The sequence below is a fragment of the Palaemon carinicauda genome, chromosome 8, assembly GCF_036898095.1.
Source record: "Palaemon carinicauda isolate YSFRI2023 chromosome 8, ASM3689809v2, whole genome shotgun sequence".
NCBI lineage: Eukaryota > Metazoa > Arthropoda > Malacostraca > Decapoda > Palaemonidae > Palaemon > Palaemon carinicauda.
The window spans coordinates 156,842,243-156,866,742 of NC_090732.1; the positions used below are offsets into that span (position 1 = coordinate 156,842,243).

The following is a 24,500-nucleotide window of genomic DNA, read 5'->3' on the forward strand; positions in this document are numbered from 1 at the left end:
GAGATCTAACAAGACCGATACCGACTCGTCTGCGATCACTTCTCAAGTCGTGGTCGGAGGCCAAGCACCTAAGGAAATCGGTGCTCTTACAACCACCTCCACCCATCATTCACACGGATGCCTCCAAGGAAGGATGGGGAGGTCACAGTCACCAAAGGAAAGTCCAAGGGACTTGGTCCTCCCTATTCAAGACCTTCCATATCAACATTCTGGAAGCCATGGCAGTTTTTCTAACTGAAGAAATTGAAGCCTCGCTGCTCGATCCACATAGGACTGGTTCTGGACAGCGAAGTGATAATGAGATGTCTGAATCGACAAAGCTCGAGATCGCCCCAAATCAACCAAGTGATGTTGGCCATCTTCCGTCTGGTGGAAAAGAAGAGATGGCACTTGTCAGCAATTCACCTCCAAGGGTTCCGCAATGTGACGGCAGACGCTCTATCCAGGCTTACACCGATAGAGTCAGAATGGTCCCTAGACGCAGGAACATTCTCCTTCATCTTACGTCAAGTCCCAGAACTGCAAATCGACCTCTTCACGATGAGCGACAACAAGAAGCTACCTCGTTACGTGGCTCCATACGAGGACCCTATAGCGGAAGCAGTGGACGCGATGTCCTTAGATTGGAACAGATGGTCCAGGATTTACCTGTTCCCTCCACCCAATCTTCTGTTGAAAGTCCTCAACAAATTGAGATCCTTTCAGGGAACAGCAGCGATAGTGGCTCACAAGTGGCCGAAGGGGCATCTGTTTTCTTCCAGTTCTGACTCAACAAGTGCAGAAGTCGACCATCTTTGCTTCACCACAGAAAACCCGGAACCTTCATCTCATGATTTTTTCTCCTTAGCAGTCAAGAAAAGGTTTGGAATTTTGAGAGACAGTATAAACTTCTTAGAAGAATGTAAGTCTAAATCTACCAGAAGACAATATGAGTCGTCCTGGAAGAAATGGGTTGCCTTTGTCAAGGCAAAGAAGCTAAAAGAAATTTCAACAGATTTCTGTCTATCATTCTTTATTCATCTTCATGAACAAGGATTAGCAGCCAACACGATTTCTACGAGTAAATCTGCCTTGACTAGACCTTGCGCTATGCCTTCCAGGTAGACTTCTCTAACAAAATCTTTAATAAGATCCCTAAGGCCTGCGCTAGGCTTAGGCCTGCTGCACCTCCGAGGCCCATTTCATGGTCCTTAGATAAGGTTCTTCATTTGGCATCAACTCTGAACAATGAAGATTGCTCTCTAAAAGATTTGACCCAAAAAGTTATATTCCTATTAGTACTAGCCTCGGGAGCCAGAGTTAGCAAAATAGTGGCCCTTTCGAGAGATGAGGGCCATATTCAGTTCACGGAAAGTGGAGAACTGAATCTTTTTCCTGACCCAACGTTTCTCTCTAAAAATGAGCTACCCACTAAAAGGTGGGGTCCCTGGAGAATCTGCCCTCTGAAGGAAGATGCATCTCTGTGTTCAGTAGAGTGCGTAAAGGTCTATCTTCGTAGAACTTCAGACTTTAGGGGAGGACAGCTTTTTAAGGGAGAAACTTCAGGTTCAAATTTGTCTCTGAAACAGTTAAGGGTGAAGATCTCCTACTTCATCAGCAGAACAGATCCGGAGAGTACACCTGCAGGTCATGATCTGAGAAAGATTGCCTTATCTCTGAATTTCTTCCAAAATATGGATTTTGAAAATCTTCGCTCGTATACTGGATGGAAGCCATCCAGGGTATTCTTCAAACACTATGCAAAGCAAGTGCAGGAGATCAAGAGGTTTGTGGTGGCGGCAGGTAGTGTGCTAAAAAACCTGCCGCTTGAAAACTGCGAGGAACAGTAAACTAATTGGGACTTTTATGTGATGGGTGTACATGATCACTCCCTACGGAGTAACATGTTAAGTGAGGTGTCACCATGGTGACACTAAGGACTGTTCCAAGTGTAAAAGGTGAAAGAAGCATAAAAGAATAACACGTGTGCCATGCGTAATGTTAAGCGTGTCAACAGACCGTAATGACAGAAATTCAAATAAGAAAATTTACAAAATTTCCTCTTCTAAGTGACTTTAAGTGTTTCTTTTCAGATGAAACAAGTATTTCTGATATTACCTTTTCATTTATGCTTTTAAATAATTTTTTCCAAATAACATTTTATACTGTACTATAAAATGCAAATTGACTTTATGCTTTATTGATTATCAATAAAATTATAATTGAACTTTGCGTCTCATTCGCCCCAAAATGCAGAATAAATAAAAAATGTGTTTGAGCATTTATTGATCAACCTTTTATTTTTGCATATATATATATAAGAAGAACATACATAAATATTTGTTCCAACAGGTAAACAAACCTTCTCTGTGTGTGTATACATCAGTGTTGTCAGTCTTTGATTGCGACTGACTTAGTATACCTTGATTGTAATACTGACTTATACAAACAATTGTTTCTACATGGATTCAAACCTGTCTGTCTTTGCATACAGCTTGCCAAGTAGACCCGGGGAGGTGTCGGTAGTTAATACAGTACATACATTTGTTCCTTTCCAAATACAGTGATACCTCTGGATACGAAAGTTTCTGCTTACGAAAAATTCAGGGTACGAAAAGCGATTTAAAGATTTTTATGCCCCAGTATACGAAAAAATTTTCAGGATACGAAAATTACGAGATCCCAACTCGTCGCCGAGAGTACTGTACCTTTTTTTCCAGGGTATCAACCCTTAATTTAGGTGTACAGGTAACAATACACCTTCACTGATCCAAATGCTTTACATACAGTACCGTAACTTTTATACAGTAGTAAAGAAAACGGACCGTTTTCTTAGGGCTTGGAGGGGATAACTAGGCTATAACTACATTATTGAATAATCTCATGCTGGTTTCTAGAATGGTTTAGGCTGTTTTTAACAGTTGGGTTAATTATTGAATGAAAGAAATGGCTGCATTGCATGTTTATTACTACAGTTTAGCGTGTTTATGAAAGAAAAGATGTCTTTTCGTAAGGCTTGGAACGGATTAGGCTATTTACATGTAAAACGCGACTCAGGATACGAAAAAATCAGCATACGAAACCGTACCCTGAACGGATTACTTTCGTATGCTGAGGCATCACTGTACAAACTCTGTTTGAAACGGTATATGGTGAGACCAGTATACCTGTTTGTTTGCTAGATTGTTCATATGAAATATGCAATCCTCGAGACTTTTTTCCAGAGTCTGGCATCACTCTTCCCTCTAGGGGGCAGGAAGCATTAACATAGTTCATGATTAGTTGAAATGGTGTATAACGGTAACATCATACGTCCCTAGGTATAAATGACCAAGGAAAGTCTGTCTTGAGGTTTAGGCACTAATAGAAAATCCACAGATACATTAATGCTCTGGTAAACTTCCATCAGAACGACATGGCGTGAGCCCAAAAAACGCATTTCGAGCAAAGCGAAAAATCTGTTTTTGGGTGAGATAGCCATGTCGTCCTGATGGACCCGCCCTCCTTTTTATAAAAGGGCTGGATGAATCCCTCCCGAAAGTACTGTTTCTGTAGCACCTCGCTCAACGCTACAAGGAATAAAGATGGCGATCGGATATGACGTCATCTAGGTATCAAAACAGTAAGAAGTGGTGCCTTAATAACGGCTGCCCTTTTCGTTTCTTGCCACTTTCCCTCTCGAAGCGTAAACGCTATTCGGGGTGAAGATTGATATGTGGCATGTCAAGAATACGTCCTCTGATATTATGCGATATCCCTAATAGTGTGAGTTAGGGATATTCACGTCAGGAGTTAGAATTCTGAATACCTTAAGGTAAAATTCTCTGGGAATATCACTGTAGTCAAATATACCCTAGGAAGCTACTTTAAAGGAACTTCCATCAGGACGACATGGCTATCTCACCCAAAAATAGATTTTTCGCTTCGCTCAAAATCCGTTTTGAGGTTCTATGAAAGGATCTTGAATCCGTGATGTGGTTTGCAATGGGCAAAACTTGAGGAATCATGTTGGAGTTCAAAACTGGTCAGGTTAGTTTAGAAATTCTGCTTTAATCAAAGAATTACTTTCTAATACCCAAAAGAAGCTTAAGAAGTTAAGAGCTTTTGAAGTTCATCAGTATCAAAGTTAGACTCGTTAATGGCATTATTGTCATCATCCCCACAATGATTAACTATAGTCAATTTTTTTTAGTGAGGCAGATTTGCACCGACTCGCAGGGGTGCTCTATTAGCTCGGAGAAGTTCCCTGATAGCTGATTGGTCGGAAGTATTTTAGTCCGAATACTTACCAAGTATAATAATAATAATAATCATCCTTCTCTATCTATATACTAAGGCACTTCCCCCAATTTTGGGGGGTAGCCGACATCAAATAATGAAAAAACAGGGGACCTCTCCTCTCTACGCTCCTCCCAGCCTGACAAGGGACTCAACCGAGTTCGGTTGGTACTGCTTGGGGGCCACTGCCCACCCTCCCCCGTTATCCACCACAGATGAAGCTTCCTAATGCTGAATGCCCTACTGTTGCTACCTCCCCGGTCATCCAAAGTGACCGGAGGAAGCAGCAGGGCCTACCGGAACTGCGTCACAATCGCCGGCCATTCATTCCTATTTCTAGAATGCTCTCTTGCCTCTCTCACATCTATCCTCCATCACCCAGAGCTTTCTTCACTCCATCCAATACTTTGCATCTTTCATTCACTATGACGTACATCTGCTTCCACTCCACCATTTGCTGCAACAACGGACTCCATGTACTTAAAATAATCTACTTCCTCAAGTAATTCTCCATTCAACATGACATTAAACCTCGCATCACCTTCCCTTCTCGTACATCTCATAACCTTACTCTTACCCACATTAACTCTCAACTTTTTTCGCTCACATACCCTTCCAATTTCTGTCACCAATCAGCCAAGCTTTTTTTCAGTCTGGAACTAGTACAGTATTATCCACAAACAACAACTGATTTACCTCCCATTCATGATCATTCTCGTCTATCAGTTTCAATCCTCCTCCAAGCAGTCGAGCATTCACCTCTCTCACCACTCCATCAACATACAAGTTAAACCACCATGGCAACATCACAAATTCCTGTCTGAGCCCCACTCTCACTCGAAACCAATCGCTCACTTCATTTCCTATCCTAACATGTATTGTAGACAACAGTTCCTGTTGGCACGGGCCTTTCCCTTGTTCGGCCCGTTATCCTAACACACACTTTACTACCTTTGTCGAAACTATTCACTACTTGTAACAACCTTCCACCAATTTTCAAGGTATTACTGTGCATATAAGAATAGACTGATAAAATCAATAAATCTTTTGTCAAAATTATGAAACTATCAAAACAAAATATTCCCTTATTTTTATGTCCATTTGGCTGTCTTTACACTATGGTAATGCCAGGTCTTTAAGACAGCTTGACACTTATTCCTAAAAAATTATGTCATGAGAAATGTTCGGTGACAGAACAAATGTTGCATAATGACTATTAATATGACAAAATCAGAGATAATTTTTATTTTTCCTAACCATAGAAACCTTAGCTATTTACATAGGGTATTACTTTCGGCGTAGCTGAAATGACAAGCCATTAGATTTTTAATGAGGGTTAACTACCCTCTCGCTAGCTAGGGAGGGGGTAGGGGAGGGGAGCTAGCTACCCCTCCCCCCTCATACACTGGTGAACTGATTCACTTCGCTTAGAGGTAGGACTTGCCTTGGGGGACAGGGCTGGCGGGCAAATATGTGCAAATAGCTAAGGTTTGTATGGTTTGGAAAAATACAAATTATCTCCGAATTTGTCATTTCTTCTGTAACTGAAATACAAACCACGCTATTTACTTAGGGTGACTTACCCCTTAGGAAGGGTGGAAAGTCCCAGCCTTACTGGCTTTGGCTTTGCCCGGGGGCTCAGAATCCGAGTGAGCAGCACTCGAGAAAAAGAGTCCCTGCACCTCGCAAGTTCCTTGCTTCGAAAGGAACATGCGGCCTAGATAAGCTTGTGTGTGGAGGGATGAAGTGTGACTTGTCCTAGGAAGTTGACCTGAAGTCCCTTAGATGGAATTCTAGGCTAGGACGTTCCCAATACCACCTCTTCAGGGTATGGGGGACGCGACAGTATTATCTTAATACTAGGAACACAAGGAAGCATGGTTTACCTGCAGAGGTATGAGGTCATCTATGCAGAGAACCCAGGATGCTGCTTTCCCCAAGAGAAGGGAGGATGAAGAAAGAAGTAAGGGACAGACATACTTCTTTCATTCATGCAGTCTAAAACCAGGTAACAATGCCCTCAAACTTCTGCTACCTATCCATTAAGGAGCCTGAGGTTAGACCAGCTGTTGTGTAGCCACCACAGGGCCGATAGAAAACGTATGAAAGCTCCTGTGGGTCACGTCCTGCAGGTAGTGGGCTGTGAAGGTCGTTTGACGCTTCCAGACTCCCGCTTGTAGCACCTGCGTCACAGAGTAGTTCCTCGTTCCTCTTGAAGGCCAGGGACGTTGCGATGCCTCTGACATCGTATTCTCTAAGGCGACGTGATGGAGGAAGGTCTGGATTCAGGGCGTGATGGATGACCCTTTGAATCCAGGCTGAAAACGTATTCTTGGTGACCCTCCTCTTCGTCCTTCCTGTGCTCCCAAACAGGGCTTGCACGTGAGGACGAACTGCAGCTGTTCTTTAAGATAACACCTCCGACTCCTTACTGGGCATAGTAGGAGATGGTCTGGGTCATCTGTTACAGAACGGCGACTCGAAATCCTGAAGGAGTCGAATCAAGGGTCCGGGCTCCAAGATTTTGATTCTAGTAACCAACTCAGGGACAAACCTGAACGTTACCTCTCCCTGTCCTCTTGAATGGGCGACGTCGTACGAGAGACCATGAAGTTCGCTGGCACGCTTGGCCGAGGCCAGAGCGAGCAGGAGCACCGTCTTCCAAGTCAGGTGACGATCAGAAGCCTGGCGTAATGGTTCGCAAGGAGATCTCTTAACAGCCCTAAGAAACTGAACCATGTTCCATGGAGGAGGTCTCACTTCCGACTGGGGGCAGGTAAGTTCGTAGCTTCGTATGAGCGAAGAAAGATCCAGCGAGGAGGAAATGTCTATTCCTTTCAGCCTGCAGGCCAGGCTTAAGGCTGAGTGATGGGCTTTCACCGCCGAGAGCGAAAGGAGCATTTCCTCCTGCAGGTATACAGTAATTCCGCTATTGCTAGAATAGTGGCATCAAGGGGAGAGATACCTCTCCCATGACACCAACCACAGAAGACTCTCCACTTCACCTTGTAGACCCCTGCGGATGACTTTCGCAGGTTTCGAGACATCCGCTCCGCAACTTGTTGCGGAACGCCTCTCTTTGTAAGGGGATGCTGGATAGTCTCCAGGCGTGAAGCCGAAGCGATGCTATGGCCTTGTGGTAGATGTTGCTGTGTGGTTGCTTGAGTAGCTCGTGTCATGGGGGAAGCTCTCTCGGGAGTTCTGTCAGGGGATGCATTAGGTCCGGGAACCACTCTGCATGATGCCGTAGCGGAGCTATCAGAGTCATCGACAGGTTGACTGATAGTCTGGTCTTGTTGAGCACCCTTCTCACCAGACAGAACGGTGGGAAGGCATAGACGTCGATGATGTCCCACCGTTGTAGGAAGGCATCTTGCCAGAATGCCTTGGGGTCCGGGACTGGGGAGTAATACAGCAGCAGCTTGAAGTTCAAGGCTGTCGCAAACAGGTCCACAAAGTCAGGACTTTGTTGGCTACTAGAGGGTCCACTCGGTATTCACTATCTGCGAGGCTCTGCTCAGACTGTCAGAGAGCACATTCCTTTGCCCGGAATGAAGAGAGCCGATAGTGGTATTGAGTGGATTTCTGTTCATCTCAGTATCTCTACTGCAAGATGGGAAAGCTGTTATGAAAAGGTACCTCTCTGCTTGTTGATATAAGCACTACCGTGGTGTTGTTGCTCACGGAGTGACCTGCCAGGGTTTGTTGGAACTGTTGAAGGGCCAGATATACGTCCTTCATTCCTAGCAGATTGATGTGGAGGTACCTTTCTGCTTCTGACCATAGGCCTGAGATCCTATGGTTCCAATCCCTTTCAAAGGTTCCCGTAGGTCAACCACCACTGCGGGTCCATTCGTTCCGCAGGTCCCATAGGGACCAGAGTGTCCAGGGAATCGTTGCCTTGGTTCCACCGGGACTTGAGCCGCCATTGCAGGGATCTCATCCTGAGGCGGCTGTTTGGAACTAGACGGATCAAGGAGGAAAGGTGACCTAGGAGACGTAACCAAGATTGGGCTGGAAGCTCTCCTCATCTGAGGAAAGGTTCTGCGACTCTCCTCAGCCTTGCTATCCTGTCGTCAGATGGGAAGGCTATGTAGAGACTGGTGTCTAATATCATGCCTAAATATCCCAGTTGTTGGGATGGAAGCAGAGAAGACTTCTGGAGATTTACCATGATCCCTAGATCTTGGCAAAGTCCCAGAGGCTTGTCTCGGTGTCGAAGAATGGTCGATTCCGAGACTGCCGGGGTTAGCCAGTCATCCAGATAGCGAAGGAGACGGATGCCGATCCTGTGTGGCCACGAAAATCAGGGTGAACGTTTCAGTGAACACCTGCGGTGCTGTGGAGAGATCGAAACGCAGCACCTTGAACTGGTAGATCTTGTTGTCTAGGCTGAATTTCAAGTACTCCTGGAAGACGGATGGATTGGGATCTGGAAGTACCCGTCCTTCAGATCCAGTGTGCACCTGAGGGCTTGTGGTCTCACTACAAGTCTGATAGACTCTGCAGTTCCACACTGAACGAAGTTTGTTCAACAAACTTGTTCAGAGCTGATGACGGGTCTCCAGCCTTCAGATGCCTTGTTTACAAGAAAGAGTCGACTGAAGAAGCCGGGGGGGAGCCGTCGACGACCTTTTGGAGAGTATCCTTCTAGAGCATGGTCTCAAAATCTGCCCCAAGGGCTAGCCACTTTGCCAATCCCATGGCATAGGAGCTCAGCAACACTGGATTCGCTGTTAGGGGAGATAGAGATGTTATGAATGGAACGCGTTATCCTTGGCTGATCACGGAGATCGTGCAGGAATCAGCCCCGAGTTGCTGCCACCTGAACGCGCTACTTCAGGCATTCCCCCACTGGGGGACATGCAGGGGGGTTGCCAATCCTAGAGTTTGCGACCTCGGACGCTCCCTCTAGGATTATTGCCTCCCCAGGAGGACTTCCCGTCATTCTTGTCCCTGACAGGAGGGGGCTGCTGTTTAGATACCTTTGTCTTTGCTGCCGGAGCCGGTTCCGATGTCCTAGGCTGACGAGGCTGATGTTGTTGAGGCGCTGGAGGCTTGTAGGGTCTGGATGTAAGCACCTTTGGGAGGAGCGAATCGTGATTCAATTTCCTCCACCTCTCAGTTGTCCATCCCACGTCCTTGGGCTCAAACAAGCTCTTTCCAAGGATGGAAGAGTGTCTGAGCTTCCCGACATCCACGGTTGGGACTTTCGAGAAGAACCTCTCGGTCACTGCATCTCAATGCTTCAACATCGAGATTGCCCACAAGTTCGAAACTTGGTGAGCCGGAAATCGATGGTGCTCGTGCCCGAGAGGAGGAAAGTTTCCATGGCCTTCCTGGACAAGTCCATGGATCGCAACAGGAGGCCCAGAGATCCAAGCCAGACGACCAGCCACAAAGTGGCATGCATGTCCCACTTTGCGGCCTTCTCCTGGCTCAAGATCTCCGAAGCCGAGAATGTCACCTGCCGAGCGGAGAGTTTCTCGAGAGAAATTTCCCTGGTAAGCCCTTCCACGGAATGGTGGAGAGGCAGAGCTAAACCAGGCTCCCCCATAATCTCAAAGTACCTCCTCTGCTGATGGCTGACAGACGCAGTGTCAGCGACTCCCGCTGGAGGGAAGGGGATCGGGTGATCCTGAGGAGTAGAGATGATGGGGCCTGCCTGAAAAGGAGGAGAAGAATGTTGCCCGGACCTCTCTCAAGATTCTTCCTGCTCCTGCACGTGCGCTGCTCTGCGTTTACGGGGTGGAGATCGTGACGATGATCTGGAAGTACGCGCTCTAGAAGACTCGCCAGGTTGCCCGTGTTGGGAAACCGGACAGGAATCGCGGTCGAAATCGCGCTAGCGCTCGCGCGATGGTAAAATTGTTGGTTCGCGCGCGGGCGAGTGGGAGAGTGGGAACGTGGGCGCGCAGGTGAGGGTGAGCGCGGGTGAAGGGCGAGCGCTGGCGGCCGGTGTGACGGTCTGAATGATCCCCCGGTCTCAGAATTCTCCTTGATAATCTGCGCATGCGCGAACATTACCGTTTGCCAGTGCATACGAGGTTGATGTTTTATTTTCCTGTAATGTTACCGTGCGCAGCTCAACATTACCACTTGCCAGTACATACGAGCTTGATGTTTTATTTTCATGCGAGCGAAGCGAGCTAATGGCGGAAAATAACCATTATATAATGACAAGGAGAATTCTGAGACCGGGGGATCGTTCAGACTGTCACACCGGGAGACCGATGGCGCGTAGGCGAGCGATGGCGCGTAGGCGAGCGATGGCGCGTTGGCGAGTGATGGTGCGTTTTGGTGAGCGATGGGTCGTAGGCGGGCGATGGCGCGTAGTGACTGATCGCGTACAGGAGAGTTAACGTGCGGGCGCGTAGGAGACCTACGGCGATCTGAAGCGTTGGTGCGTTGAAAAACGCTTGCGCGCAGGCTTAGGATTGCGCGGGCGCTTAAGAAATCACTGGCGTGCAGGAGATTTTTGGCGCGCCGTTGCACGACCAGAAGATATCAGTGAAGGTGCAGAACCAGATGGTGAGGTTGCGCGCAAGGGCGAACGCTCGCGGGCGGGCACAGGAGACTTCTCATGAGCGCGCGGGCGCGTAGAGACTTGTTCGTCTTGAAGTGCTCACTGATGATGGTGCGCAGGCGATGGCTTGCGCGTGGGGGAGCGCAGGTGATCGTCGGCGAGGAGGCGAAGGAATAATCTCCTTGCCTGCGCCCAGATCCGGAGATCGTGGGCGCGTGGGCGAATGTTGGCGCTGGCGAGCAGGCGATCGTGGGCGTTCAGCGAAGGAATTCTCTCCTTGCCTGCGTCCAGATCCAAAGATTGTGGGCACTTGGGCGAGCGTTGGCGTGCATTGTGCACATCAGGAAAGGGCGTGCATTGTGCACATCAGGAAAGGGTGCGCAGATGTGCGCTGGCGAGCAGGCGAACGTGGGTGTTCAGGAGACCGATAACGCACAGAAGGTCTCAGAAGCGCAGGTGAGCGCTGGCAATCAGGAGATCTACGGCGAGACTCAGCTACAGGAGATCACTGAAGAGTTGATTCAGCAGAAGTCTGGTCCACAGCAGGAGAGAGATTGCGGAGTGCGCAGGAGAACATGGTTGCACAGGTAAAACCTGCCACTTAAGGGACTTACTCACATTGTGGGGTAAGCCCTTTGCCCCGAAGGGACCGGTGCCCGTTGGATAACGGGGTGCGAGGGCGCCCACTGCGCATCTGCGTCCAGGAACGGATATGGAAGACAAGGTCTGGAAGGTGTCGGAGATCGCGAACGATCTGCCGAAAGATCTAGTGATGCAGCAGCAACGGTCTGCTCTCGTCGAGGAGGATCGTCTGCGGGGACGTCGGAAGCGAAGATGATGAAGATGACCACGGACAGGAGCACCATCATCAGTCCTCCGAAGAGGAGTCTATGTTAGTGAACTCCTCCGAGGGGGAGAAGCACTCGCAGGAGAGACCGTTGGACTCAGCTGCCCCCTCGAAGGATGTTCGGAGGGGGGAACTGAGCCTTCAGCAACAACAGCAGGGGGAGTCCTCCGAAGAGGAGTCTCTATGAGTGTCCTCTCTCGCGAACGAGAGAGGTAAACACTTCGTAGAAGAGACAAGAAGAAACTGATGATGGCGCCCCTTAGGGCCGTTGGATCAGCAAGCTGACCTAAAAGGAGTAATCCTCCGAAGAGGAGCTCCTGCAGCTGTTCAGCCCTTTGAGCGTAGCTGCAGGTGCAACCGCTCAGCTCCAAGAGCATATTCGCACAAATTCCATGGTCCGGCCTTGCAACCGCTCAGCCCCTTGAGCATGGTAACAAAAGCGGTAGCTCAGCACCAAGAGCAAAACTGCCCGAGGACCAGGAAAAACCAACCAGGAATTATTAAGGTAAGAGAAGTTCCCCCCCCCTGAAGGGGAAAAAACTCATACCTGTGAAGGGAACCTCCCTCGGAAGGGAAGTTATCCACCCCTGGAGGCGAACCTCCTGAGCGTTCTAAGATGAACTAAGGAGCTGACAGTTGTCATGGAAGAACTTTTAGGAGAAGGGAACACGCCCATGACGAAGTCCTAGAGAGGAGGCAGCAACAGCAGACTCCCCAGGTCCAAACAGGACAGCTCTGCTTCGTTGGCACATTAGGCAAACGAAAAAACTGTGAAATTATAATAAATAATTAGTTAACATTCATTCCCCCGAGGGAACTCCGAAGAGGAACCCTGAGGGAAAAGAACAAAAGAATTACACACCAGGTATGCACCCTCCTCCCCCACTGACATTCACGGGGAAGGGGGGAAGGCGGAGAACTCTAACAAAAACAAAATTATAACAATTATAATTGTAATTCATCTAAGAATGTTCACAAGTAGTAATAACGACTGAACCCAGAAGGGAAGCATTCTACGCAGAAGCTGAAAAGTTAACAAATACAATTAGAATTCATTAAAAATAATTGAGACTAAATAAACGGAATAGCAACTCAACCCGCAATGGGAAGGGAGGTACCGTAAGTACGTAGTAGTAGTAAAAGGGTGAACGACCTCGAGAGAGAGAGAAAATGAGACCGTAGTCAAACTAAACTCCCACGTTCCCTTCGCTGATAGTCCAAGTTCCCTGTAGGGAAGGAGGAACAGCGGAGAAAACAGAAGAATAAATAAAGTCCAGCGATGGCGATTCCCCACGGCGGCCGAGAAACGGAAGCCGAAGGAACGACCGAAGGACCAAGGGAGAGATCGTGACCCACGAAGTATCACCACGGTGGCCTGGAACTACGCGGTGATGATGTCGTACACTACACACACACAAACAGCACAAACACTGAAAAGGAAACTTACTGTATTTCTATACCCAAATATATACATAAACATAAGAATGTTTATATATATATATATATATATATATATATATATATATATATATATATATATATATATATATATATTAAGTTTAAGAAAAAGTAAGTAATTAGGTAAAGACAAAACGTTAATGGCTGCCAAGCGAGGGTGAGAGCAGACATGTCCGCTCACCACCCGAGCCAAAAGCGAAGTGAGTCAGTTCGGTGTGTGAAGGGGGAGGGGTAGCTAGCTCCCCTCCCTTACCCCCTCGCTAGCTAGCAAGAGGGTAGTTAACCCTCGTTAAAAATCTAATGACTCGTCATTTCAGCTACGCCGAAAGTAATACCCTATGTAAATAGCATGGTTTGTATTTCGGTTACGGAACGAGTTGTATTTTAACATTGCTTCAATTTTATTTAACAGTTGGTAATGTTGGATATTTTTATGGAGTCTATTTTCAACTAATGATTAATATAGATGAAGAAAACCACAAAAAAATATAAATAATCGTATTTTATTTATAAAGGTCACTTAAAACATAATAAAAATATAAAGACCTTATAATTCATATAAGCCAAAAAGGTCACAAGAAACAAGCCATCTATAAGAAAATAACCTTTAGCTATGTCAATCAACATTCAGTTATAAAAGAAAAAATACATTCTACTAAAATCGACAAAAATCCACAAAAAACTTGGGAGTTTATGGGACAGATGTATTAACAGGAGACGTATCCTGCAAAAGTGATGCTAGACTTGATGCAGCTGACATAGACCCCACACCCACTCCTCCTGACCCCGACAAACTGCCACTTAAGGTGGAGGTTTGTGTTATTCCAGCCAGTCCCACACTAGAGCCTGGAGCTCCAAGAACTGACCCAGTCCCTGTCCCTGTATTTGTAGATTGTGGTCCAGTCACTCCAGCCAGTCCTGGTGTATTGTTGCCATTTGTCGTATTGTTATTATTCACATTTCCTCCGCTGGCATTGCTGGTACTTGCAGCACTGGCATTGGTATTTGTGGTGCTACTACTTTGCCCCGGGAGATTCCCACTGGCATTTCCTGTTGCTGGATTCTGAAAAGTAATAGACCAAGCTGATTTTCTCTTTTGATACAAAATGTACATAAATATACATGCACCTACAATTAAGCATTTCCTGTTTTTCCAAATAAAATAAACACTTACAAAATTTGTCTAAGACACTAAGCCTAAAAATTATAAGTAAAACCTTGCTAACGCAAATTATCATAAAAAATAAAAAAAAAATTACTAATAATTATATAATATAGAATTTGATAAAAATATGAGCTATGAATGGTACTTATATGTGTGTCTTTAAACAAATTTATAAATACTTTGAGAAATTGTATTCACATCTACTGCAGAATGTCTTACAATGTATATTCATTATGATTACTATCATTCTGCCACTGTAATCGGATCAGCAGAATTCTATCCGCCTGAGTTCCCTAACATGGAAACCTAGTACAGTATAGAAAAGGAAACATATTAAGCATAAATCACAAAGGAGAAATAAGGTAAATTTGAAAAAAAGTAAAACGCAATAAATAAATCACAGTATCAACTATCAAACAACCTGTTCAACAAAATATCTTATCACCATGTTTGAACTTCTAAAGTTCCACCAATTCAAGTATATGATGACAGTAGTGCAATTATTTTGTATTACCAGAGGCAGTACTGAACATTCTTAGCAATCTATTGAATCTCGGCTGCATTGATTTTTTTTCCTTCTTTTCATTTGAAATATTTGCACTCTTCCATAATAGCCAACCTATTTGACCAACTTCAGACATGATACAATTTTGTCTATATTTTAAGAACAAATACTGCAGGCTAACACCATGAATCTATAGAATGTGATTCAGCAGTCTTGGTAAAGGTAGGCTGACATGCCTAAAATAACTTTGAAAAAATAAACAATACCAATTTACAATTCACTAGGAACTATAAATGATTAACCCTCGGCCGCATTTTCGTTTGTAGATACAATTGATTACTCCAGCCGGTACAGGCTACAACCAGACTCGCAAGATTTGGCAAAGGCTGCTCCCCCATTGTGTGAAGTCACAGAGATACATGTTGACTCCGCCACCGGGTTTGTTTACAATCAGCTAACCACGTGAAAAGGGATCGAGACAGCGAACACAGCAAAGATTTAAGCGATTTTTCTATAGATTTGGATGATATAAATGAAGAAGATGTAGCAGGTGATGAAGATCAGTCAAAAGCAATTCAGGAACCATATGAAGATAGCAGCCAGGAAAACAGCAGCGAAGTTAAAATTTTTCCATTAAGAAATAAGATATATAAAGAAAAAATATTTCTTCATTAAAAAGTAAATCAATGTCAGCTTTGAGGAGAGGTAGCTAAAAATAGAATATGCTAAGTGTTTTTGGACAGCTATCATATATGGGAAAGAATAATAAAGTAAATTCATCTATACAAACTTGAAATTAATAGAATGTCACGCATTAAATTTGTCTATACAAAATCTTCATTAAATAATATAAGCACATGAAATATGGGCTGTACAGTATTATTTAATTCTAGATATTTGAACTATTACTTAATTTATTATTCAGGAAGGTATATTATAAAAATAAAATAAGCTGAGAGAGAGAGAGAGAGAGAGAGAGAGAGAGAGAGAGAGAGAGAGAGAGAGAGAGAGAGAGAGAGAGAGAGAGAGAGAGAGAGAGAGAGAGAGAGATATATATATATATATCTCGTCGTGTGTCAACAACTTTCATTACTGGTAAAATGTTTTTGTGACGACGTGGGTAGTATTTTCTGCGTGATTTGAAAAGGTGCTAACATAGAAATACACTAAAATAGACCTTACATAACCAAGGATAAGGATTAAAATCACAAGTGTTTCAGTTGTTGGTGAGGCAAGATGTGAGGATCCCTACGTCTCTAAGCTGGGGGTTTCAGTAATTTCTCAGGTAGGAAATGTTGCCATTGGCTAGAGAGAGTGGAGTGATAATATATGGTAACATAAAAACAGACTAAAATGATATTTTCATAATAAATTAAATTTTTGAATATACTTACCCGCTGGTTATATAATAGCCTAAATCCCTGACGCCTCTGCAGAAAATTCAAAATCTCTTGCGCACCTTAGCGCATATAAGCCAGGTGTACCCCAGCGCCCTCGCGGTACCACAGGTAGAACTATACTCGACAAATTAAGATTTTCCATGCCCCATGGTCTGTAGAGGGGAGGGTGGGTCTAAATCTTATATAACCAGCGGGTAAGTATATTCAAAAATTTATTTTATTATGAAAATATCATTTTTAAATATAAAACTTACCCGCTGGTTATATAATTGCTGATTGACACCCATTGGTGGCCGGTCAGAGACAGATGCATAATTGGAAATTCACTTAAGAGTTACATAAACAGGTTAGTGGTTCTAACCTGATAAGGAAGCTGACAGCAATGCTCTGCCTCATTTTGTCTGCTATCCTTAGGAGATCCGGTGATCCACTCGGGGCTGGTGATCTCTAGGAGCTGTCAAACGGTACAATACCTATAACATGACAGTACCTCAACTAATACCCTTGTTTCGGGCGCTCTCTAGGAACAAAATGACCACCTGACTAGGTCAAAGATTGCTGAAGATTGCCGACCAATCTTCACGTACAATCAGAAAAAATATATAACAGTTCCAAGAGAAGAACAGGGGTACTAGGAATTTAGGGAAATGTAGTGGAGAATGTTTCACCTACTACTGCACTCGTTGCAAGTGATCCCAAAACGTAGACGACTTCATAGAGACTGGACACGGTAAAAGTAAAGCAAGACGAATAAAGGATTACCCCTTCACAAGACTGTATACGCGATGCTTGCAGAGAACAGTTTAGTTTAAAAATTACAGAAGTTTCTACCGCTCTAACTTCGTGAGTCTTTACCCTTTCAATGTCTTATGATCTGTCACCCAACCGTGTGGAAGAACCTTTGTAATCAAAGTCTATACGAGATGACAGAATGTTTAGACATGGATAGCGCAGGCTTCTTGACCATGCACCTAAGAGTTATGAATAGACTCCTAACTTCTTTGTTCTTGTCCCAATAATACTTCATCGTTTTAATTGGGCAAAAAACTCTTCTCAGCCCATCACAAACTAAATTCGAGAGAATAGTGATCCCGAAAAATTTAGGCTATGGATGAGAAAGATGTTTATTAATAACCAAGAATCCAGGTTGCAAGGTACCTATGGCTTAAACAATGTGAAGTCCATGTTCTTGCTAAAAGAGTGAACTTCACTGAATCTCAACTATGGTAGACTTACTCAGAAAGTCTCCAAAGTTAGGCCTTAAAAAGAAACGAAGTGTAAATGGTCGGATCTGTCACTACCGTGAAGCTCCAGAAACGAACCCTAAATTTCAGACTGGAGCATCTTGCTGATGCCTCCAAGTCCTCTCAAATGATCTGAGATGATCTATAAAGTCTCTATTTGATAGATCCAATCTTCTGCGTCTGAAGACAGATGCCCGCATACTCCTGTACCCTTTGATGGTCGAGGAGGGAAGAAAATGTGTTTTCTTCTAAGGTCTAAGAAAAAATAGGCCACTTGTGTTAGAGTTACCTAATGAAGAGCAGGCTCTAGCTCTACACCACTCCATAAAGCACTCTAATTGGGTTGGAAAACCTTGAGGCAAATGTCCTTTGTACAAGCGAAAGCCTCAGCTGTCTCCTTCGAACAACCCTCTAGATCTTAGGGGTTTTCCGAAATACTGGAGGCAGCTAGACCTAAAGCTTGAGGGTTTCACATAAAACGTTCTTGATCTTGACACAGGGAAAAGGACTAAAGACATGCTTCCAGCATGCACCCAGCATGGTCCCAGCATGCACCCAGCATGGTCCCAGCATGAGTCCAGAACGGTTCCAGCATGCTGTCTACACTCAACATGTCGTGAGAGAGAATCGGGATCTAGAACCGCCTCCCAAATCTTGTCAACCACGTGAACCTCATGCTGTGAGGTTAAGACCTGATTCGTGTGTAATCAGCAAGTGTTCAACAAACTTAAAGCCAAAGCTTGACAAGAGGGAGCGTTAGCTGTGAGGCCAGAGAGACGCGGAGGAGAGACAATAATCTGGTTAAACTGCTGTGAGAACAAGACTTGACTGTATGCGTCTAGCATGCGACCATAATGTCGCATGTGGTTGCATTTCCGTAAGGTGTCAGCGTGCTGTATGCGTTCACCTTGTGGTGTGGGTACAGCGCTGTGTGTGTGCCCGGCTTGATGTAAATCTGCAGCGTGGAGGCGACAGCATCGCGTCCGGTCATTGACGGAAAGACGGAACTGATAGCCGAGAGTTGTCCACGTGTAGGATGCGTATGCATGAGTGATAGTCACGCGTCCCGCAGACCGCGAAAATGGGACAACTTGTTGAAAGGATCAACTTTGACTGTTAGCGTCCAACAAACGACCAGACTGGTGCCTGCGTCTGGGACTGCGTGAGGGAGAGACCAGAACTTGCGTCTGTGTCTGCACGACGTCTGCCATAAGAGAGAGACCAGACTGCTACAAGCACCCGCTCTAACGCTTCTCTTAACACGAGCATATCTCTGCAAGGAAGCGTTACTAAGCATAGGAGAACTATGCCTTCTGACACTAATCGGAAAACCATTTCTTTGATCTATGGTAGTCCTTAGACTCTTTAGGAGAAAATTTTCTCCCCCCCCGAGAATCGTAAATGCTAAACACAGATGAAATAGACCTCTTTTAGCTCAGACCAAACCTACACTCGCGGGGTAGCGAGTGCGCCAACTCAAGCGTGGGTGAAGGCCGGGAGAGAGCATCAACCGCAGTCCTGTGAGCGACCTGGGAGAGTCCCTATGACATTTCAAGCGCGCCTTGTGGGCGAACTGAACGTATCCAGTGCTGTGAGATACCGTCAACAGTAGTCGCTAGACCTCAGAAGAAAGTAATAGACCTTTCTCCATACTGGGGAAGGAGAAGTGTGAACAGAAGCAAACTGAGCACCTTTTCCCCCCGAAGAACTGTGTGTCTTACACGACTCAGGTGCTGACACGTCGCCTTCTTCCGAAAAGAAAAAACTTCCGGCGAACGTTAGATACTGCAGGATAAGTTAATAGAAAAACATACGACTCCTGAAAGGTCTTGGACAAATTGATTGGTGACTGCCAATTCCAGGTTATGCGTCCTTCGATGAAGACAAAGTCCTTCCTCCCTGAAAGTGAGTCAGAATCAAGAGGAAGAGCTGGGATTGTATGTGACTTGTCTGACTTCCGCTTCTCTCGCGGAAGAAAAAACACACGATTGCTTCCTGTTCACGCATCAAAACCCGACTGCTGCGAAGGTAAGTTCTGTTCGCGTGTATACATGACGAGTAACTACCTAGTCTGGTAGACAGGGAAAACGTAGAATGTTATTCTCGTCAGGGAACTGCATTCTAATATGCAGAAAACAGTTACAAGATCCATGATACCATAGCGATGACGATCTGAACATTCCAACTCCGCTCTTTTCAAGATACTATGTCACATGGTTGTGATGTCATAGCTCGCCAATCATAGGCGAAGAAAAGAGCATTACCTCATCATTCCAAAGTGGAGAGAGACCGTCTTGGACTGCATCAACAATATCGCTTGGCGGAACAGACGTTTAATGCACAAGGTCCGCGAAGAACCTCAGCCTACCGACCTTCCTTCTCCCAAGGGTTGGAACGTAAATTAGAGATAAAGGACTAGGGGCAAGGTGAAAACGAACAAACACCTCCTCTAGAGCACTGTGCTATGTTTACGAGTCACTAACAAGAGCGGTTTAAAAACATAAAACATTAAATCATAAAAGATCTGCCCGTGGTGGGAGATATACTTTAACGTTCTATTCTCATAAAGGCCTTAATGCCCTTTCTGTTGTAGCAGCTGCAAGCGCTGTATCATCTCTACAGTAAGCTTCGTTATTTTCCTGAGAATGATTTAATGTTAATTCATTACTTTATTTTACCATTAATTTACTAGGCCATCGTTCCCTAAAGGAGCCCTTTGGGTTAAAGCATCTTGCTTTCCCTAATAGGGTTGTAGCTGGCTTGTAATACAAATAAAATAAAATAAATAGCGACACCATCAACTCAACTAGCGAAAACTCTGAAGTCGAAAAGAGGAGCAGCAGGTAAAAAATATGAGGGAAACTCTTTAGAAAAATTCTCATGAGTTTCTGAAAGTTATTCCCTACCTTTTACAATCTATCCTAGCAAGAGAAGTCTTGATTCTTAGGAATCCACTCCTTATGATTCTGAATTCGGACCTCAATAATTAGAGGCTTTAATTCTAGTTCTCACAACCAAGAGTTAGCCCAGCAGGCCTTGGACCGAGAATATAATATCTTTCTAGTTAAGATTTATTTCTTAATATAGCGCATGGAGCAACAATCACTCAACACTAGACGTTCATGGTCTGGTAGACATCAAAGTCTATAGTAATAGGTAGCGAAGCGACCACACCGACGCTGAAGCGTCCACACTGATGCTGAAGCGCCCACACTAGCGCTGAAGCGTCCACAGTGACGCTGAAGCGTCCACACTGGTGCTGAAGCGTTCATACTGACGCTGAAGTGTCCATACTGACACTGAAAGCGTCTACACTGACGCAGAAGCGTCCACACTGACGCTGAAGCGTCCTGACGTGGCGCTTCGCTCCATGCCGTCGACGTTCCGTTTCCGTTGCCGCACCATTCCGATGACGCTTCGCCGGCTCTGCTGCCTGGCGAACGTCGGCGCGTCTGTATAGACTAATACTAGGTGCTATGATCCGTCAGTTTGCGTCCAGCATTTGAAGTAAAGCATCCACTTTCCCCCACCATTGAACATTGCGGTAGGTAGGCCGCCTGTGCGACAACGAGTTCTCACCGTTAAAGACACGACGCCTGTGCGTCCGTGTCAAAGACCGGAATCGAGACACCCAACCGCACTGTTAACGGCAGGCAGAAAAGACTGCATAAACGAAGATAGATGCTGTTTCATGCCTAACTACAAAGATCAAGGATCAACCTTAGGTGAAACGTATTCAGCATTATCTTCGTCGATCCATAGCGCTAGCCACTGTCGAGAGATGACACCCATCAGGTGGGGGTGGCGGCACTGCGTCTGCGCCGCATGAAACGTAATACACGCAGAACGAATCTAATTTTGTTTTCAGCTTAGCGCCTTTGAAAACACTAACACCTCGCTTTATCTATAGCGAGGGTGAGCGTTCTGGTGGTCGACAGAAAACACTCGAGAGGACTTCAGTTCGGGTCTAAAAGACTGTAACGCCTGGTTACCCTCTCGATTCCTTTCGCCGTTTGACTTAACTTCTCCCCTGGGTACGGGAGCTCGACAGAGGTCTAAGGCTAGGATAATGACAGGTTCGAATAGAAGCACTCTCCACTGAATAAAATTCACTGCACAATTTATCACTAAAAAATTTGTACTTTACTCTTTGGCACAAAGATAGTTTCATAATACCTGAAAGACAAAGTATACACTCTCTTAAAGGAAATGAACTCCGTAGGGAGAGACTTATAATTCTGTCACTGGACAATTGTTTGAATGGGAAAGCAAAAGTACAAAATCCCATATAAATGTAACAAAATATTAAACACCAAAAATTACCTTAATAGATATATTATTTATACATTAAAATAAACCCTTAAATTAAGGGGTTCCAATAAAAGATAAATCATCACTCGCATCATTGGAACATCTACAAATAATAGACAAACAATTTAGTATTACGAAAACCACCAAAGCAACAACGATACATAGAATCATGCGCTACGACGAATGTAAAGAATACTGCATCGTATAAAATAAACTGAAGTGTAACTTCCTTTAATCTCTGACTAAGGAAAAAATACTGAAAGGACCAATTAATTGCAAAATAAAATGTTCCTTTTATAAAGTACAATTAAAAACTTGAGAAGTAAGAAGAAAGTACTATTCATAAAATCGCTACAATATATGTAACATCGTAACGATACTGATTACCGTAACAAAAATAAACTGAACGGTAGTTAATCTTTGCAAACAGAATAAAGATTATCTAAAGAAAAATATTAAAAGGATAAAATTTTCTCAAAATAATTCCTTTAATTTAATTATAACTTAAAACTCTAAAAGCAAAATCACTTATATTCTTAAAAGGCAAGACAGACTTTTAGCCTACGGAAGAGGCTGTGACGTCATCCATGGACGAAATGTTTACATTTCGCCCCTATGCTTTCGTGAGATTTAAAATAGGTTGAAAAACCTTCCAACCCTACCTTTTAAGTTAAAATACGTGATCACAGATCAAATAAAACAAATATGCGAAAGCCAAAACTCAAAAACGTTAATATATCACCAAATAACGTCCAAACAGAGTAAGAAAACAAGAGAGAATTTCCAATAGTTCAGCCAGCTATGGTGGCAGAGAAAATCTGAATTGGTTGAGTATAGTTCTACCTGTGGTACCGCGAGGGCGCTGGGGTACACCTGGCTTATATGCGCTAAGCTGCGCAAGAGATTTTGAATTTTCTGCCGAGGCGTCGGGGACTTAGGCTATTATATAACCAGCGGGTAAGTTTTATATTTAAAAATAGCTTTTACACAATTAGAAATAAAGGCTAGAATCCCAAAGACTTCATTGTTTGGTAAAAAAGGAGGAAGAGGGGCTAATATCAGGGAGAGGAGATTTTTTAGTGAAATTTCCTGAGTTTAACTGTGTGATATACGATCATGTGCTATACTCTTTTGAAGGATATACAAGTTATACGAGTAATCTTAACTCCACATGGTTTATATATGTAAAAGACATATCTGGATGTCATCATCTGTATCAACCACCAGGCATGTTTTTGATATCAAACGATGCCATCATAGCAAAGAGGCTAACAGATAGAGAAAATCTTGATATGCACTTCTTTCTTTCTTTGAAGCGTCCCTTAATAGGTAGGTCTGGAACCCTCACTTCCCCCTGTGATAACAGAGGAAGATCATCCCATCAACTCAGCAGTTGAAGTTGGTTCTTCATCATTGGAAAAGAAATAGTTAATATCCTGTTTCCATTTCAATTGAAATATTTATAAACTCTCATCTTGAAGCAGCCCCTTGGAATGAACTTCCCTAAAGAAGCCATGGTCCCAAGAAGTTTCATCCAGATCCAAACTGATACTGATTTCATTCTCTTGAACTTTTTTAATAAAAGAAGATAAGACTGAATTCTCTTTTCTGATAGAATTTAGAATTTACCAGGATTCCCAATGTTTCCAGTGACCAGAGACCCACACTTATTGTACCGGAATCTTAACAAAACAAAAATAAGGGTTTTCATCAAAACCACTTAAATTCATCATGTTTGACATGCTTCTTTTCTTAAAAGTTAGAATTTATATAAAATATCTCATCTGGTAACTCTTATTTGCTTGGGTAAAATTGTGAACTTTTTAGAAGATCATAAAAAGATAAAATTAGGAACATTTATCTCATTTTTTTTCATTTAGTCAGAAATACTAATGATAATTTTCCTTTGCCATTCAAACCAGAAGTCTCTGGGTGGGGTGGTGGGAACTTTCCTTTGGTTCTGAGAGGACAGAGAGTATTACTTGTTTCTCGAAGTCGGTTTTTTCTCTTTTTGGCCAACTTTCTAATATTTTATACAACTTTTTTTTGAGGGGGTTAATGTAAAAGTGAATTCTTGTGTATAATTTCCTTAATTGGAACCAAATGATCACCCATGCTTAAGTAAATCTGCATCAGTAAATCTGTGGATAAAGAAAGCGGAGTGTACACTTTTAAATACTGGTAATCCATACTAAACTGAAACTATGGATGAACCATCATAAGGGCAAAAGCTAGGTGAAAATGTGATTAAAAATAATGAATGTAGGATATTAATATAATAAAAATATACACTATACAGATACAGTTTACTAATAAAAAATTAAAGCTTGGTTAATTTCTTTTCCAGTATTCCATAACTATTGTTTTTATTGTACTAAAAGAATTATATGGGCATTGATTACTTGTAAATATGTTATTTTCATTAGTAAAATAAATTTTTGAATATACTTACCCGATAATCATGTAGCTGTCAACTCTGTTGCCCGACAGAATTCTATGGAGGGATACGCCAGCTATCACAATACTAGAAGGGGGTGTTCTTACCAGCGCCACCTGTGGCCAGGTACTCAAGTACTTCTTGTTGACACCTCCTCAATTATTCCTCGGTCCCACTGGTTCTCTATGGGGAGGAAGGGAGGGTCAATTAAATCATGATTATCGGGTAAGTATATTCAAAAATTTATTTTACTAATGAAAATAACATTTTTCAATATTAAACTTACCCGATAATCATGTAGCTGATTCACACCCAGGGGGGTGGGTGAAAACCAGTGTACAAGATTAAAG

The 24,500-nt window shown here is 43.8% G+C and overlaps 1 protein-coding gene across 1 annotated transcript in view; it reads right to left on the reverse strand.

The window, feature by feature from the left end:
* Positions 1-13,586: 13,586 nt before the first annotated feature.
* The window catches only part of LOC137646049 (mediator of RNA polymerase II transcription subunit 23-like), a 714,542-nt gene continuing 703,628 nt past the window's right edge, over positions 13,587-24,500 (reverse strand). Inside the window, exon 28 of the mRNA XM_068379200.1 lies at positions 13,587-14,151. Coding sequence (XP_068235301.1) covers positions 13,780-14,151 — 372 coding nt within the window. The 3' untranslated portion in view covers positions 13,587-13,779. The remainder of the gene's footprint in view (positions 14,152-24,500) is intronic.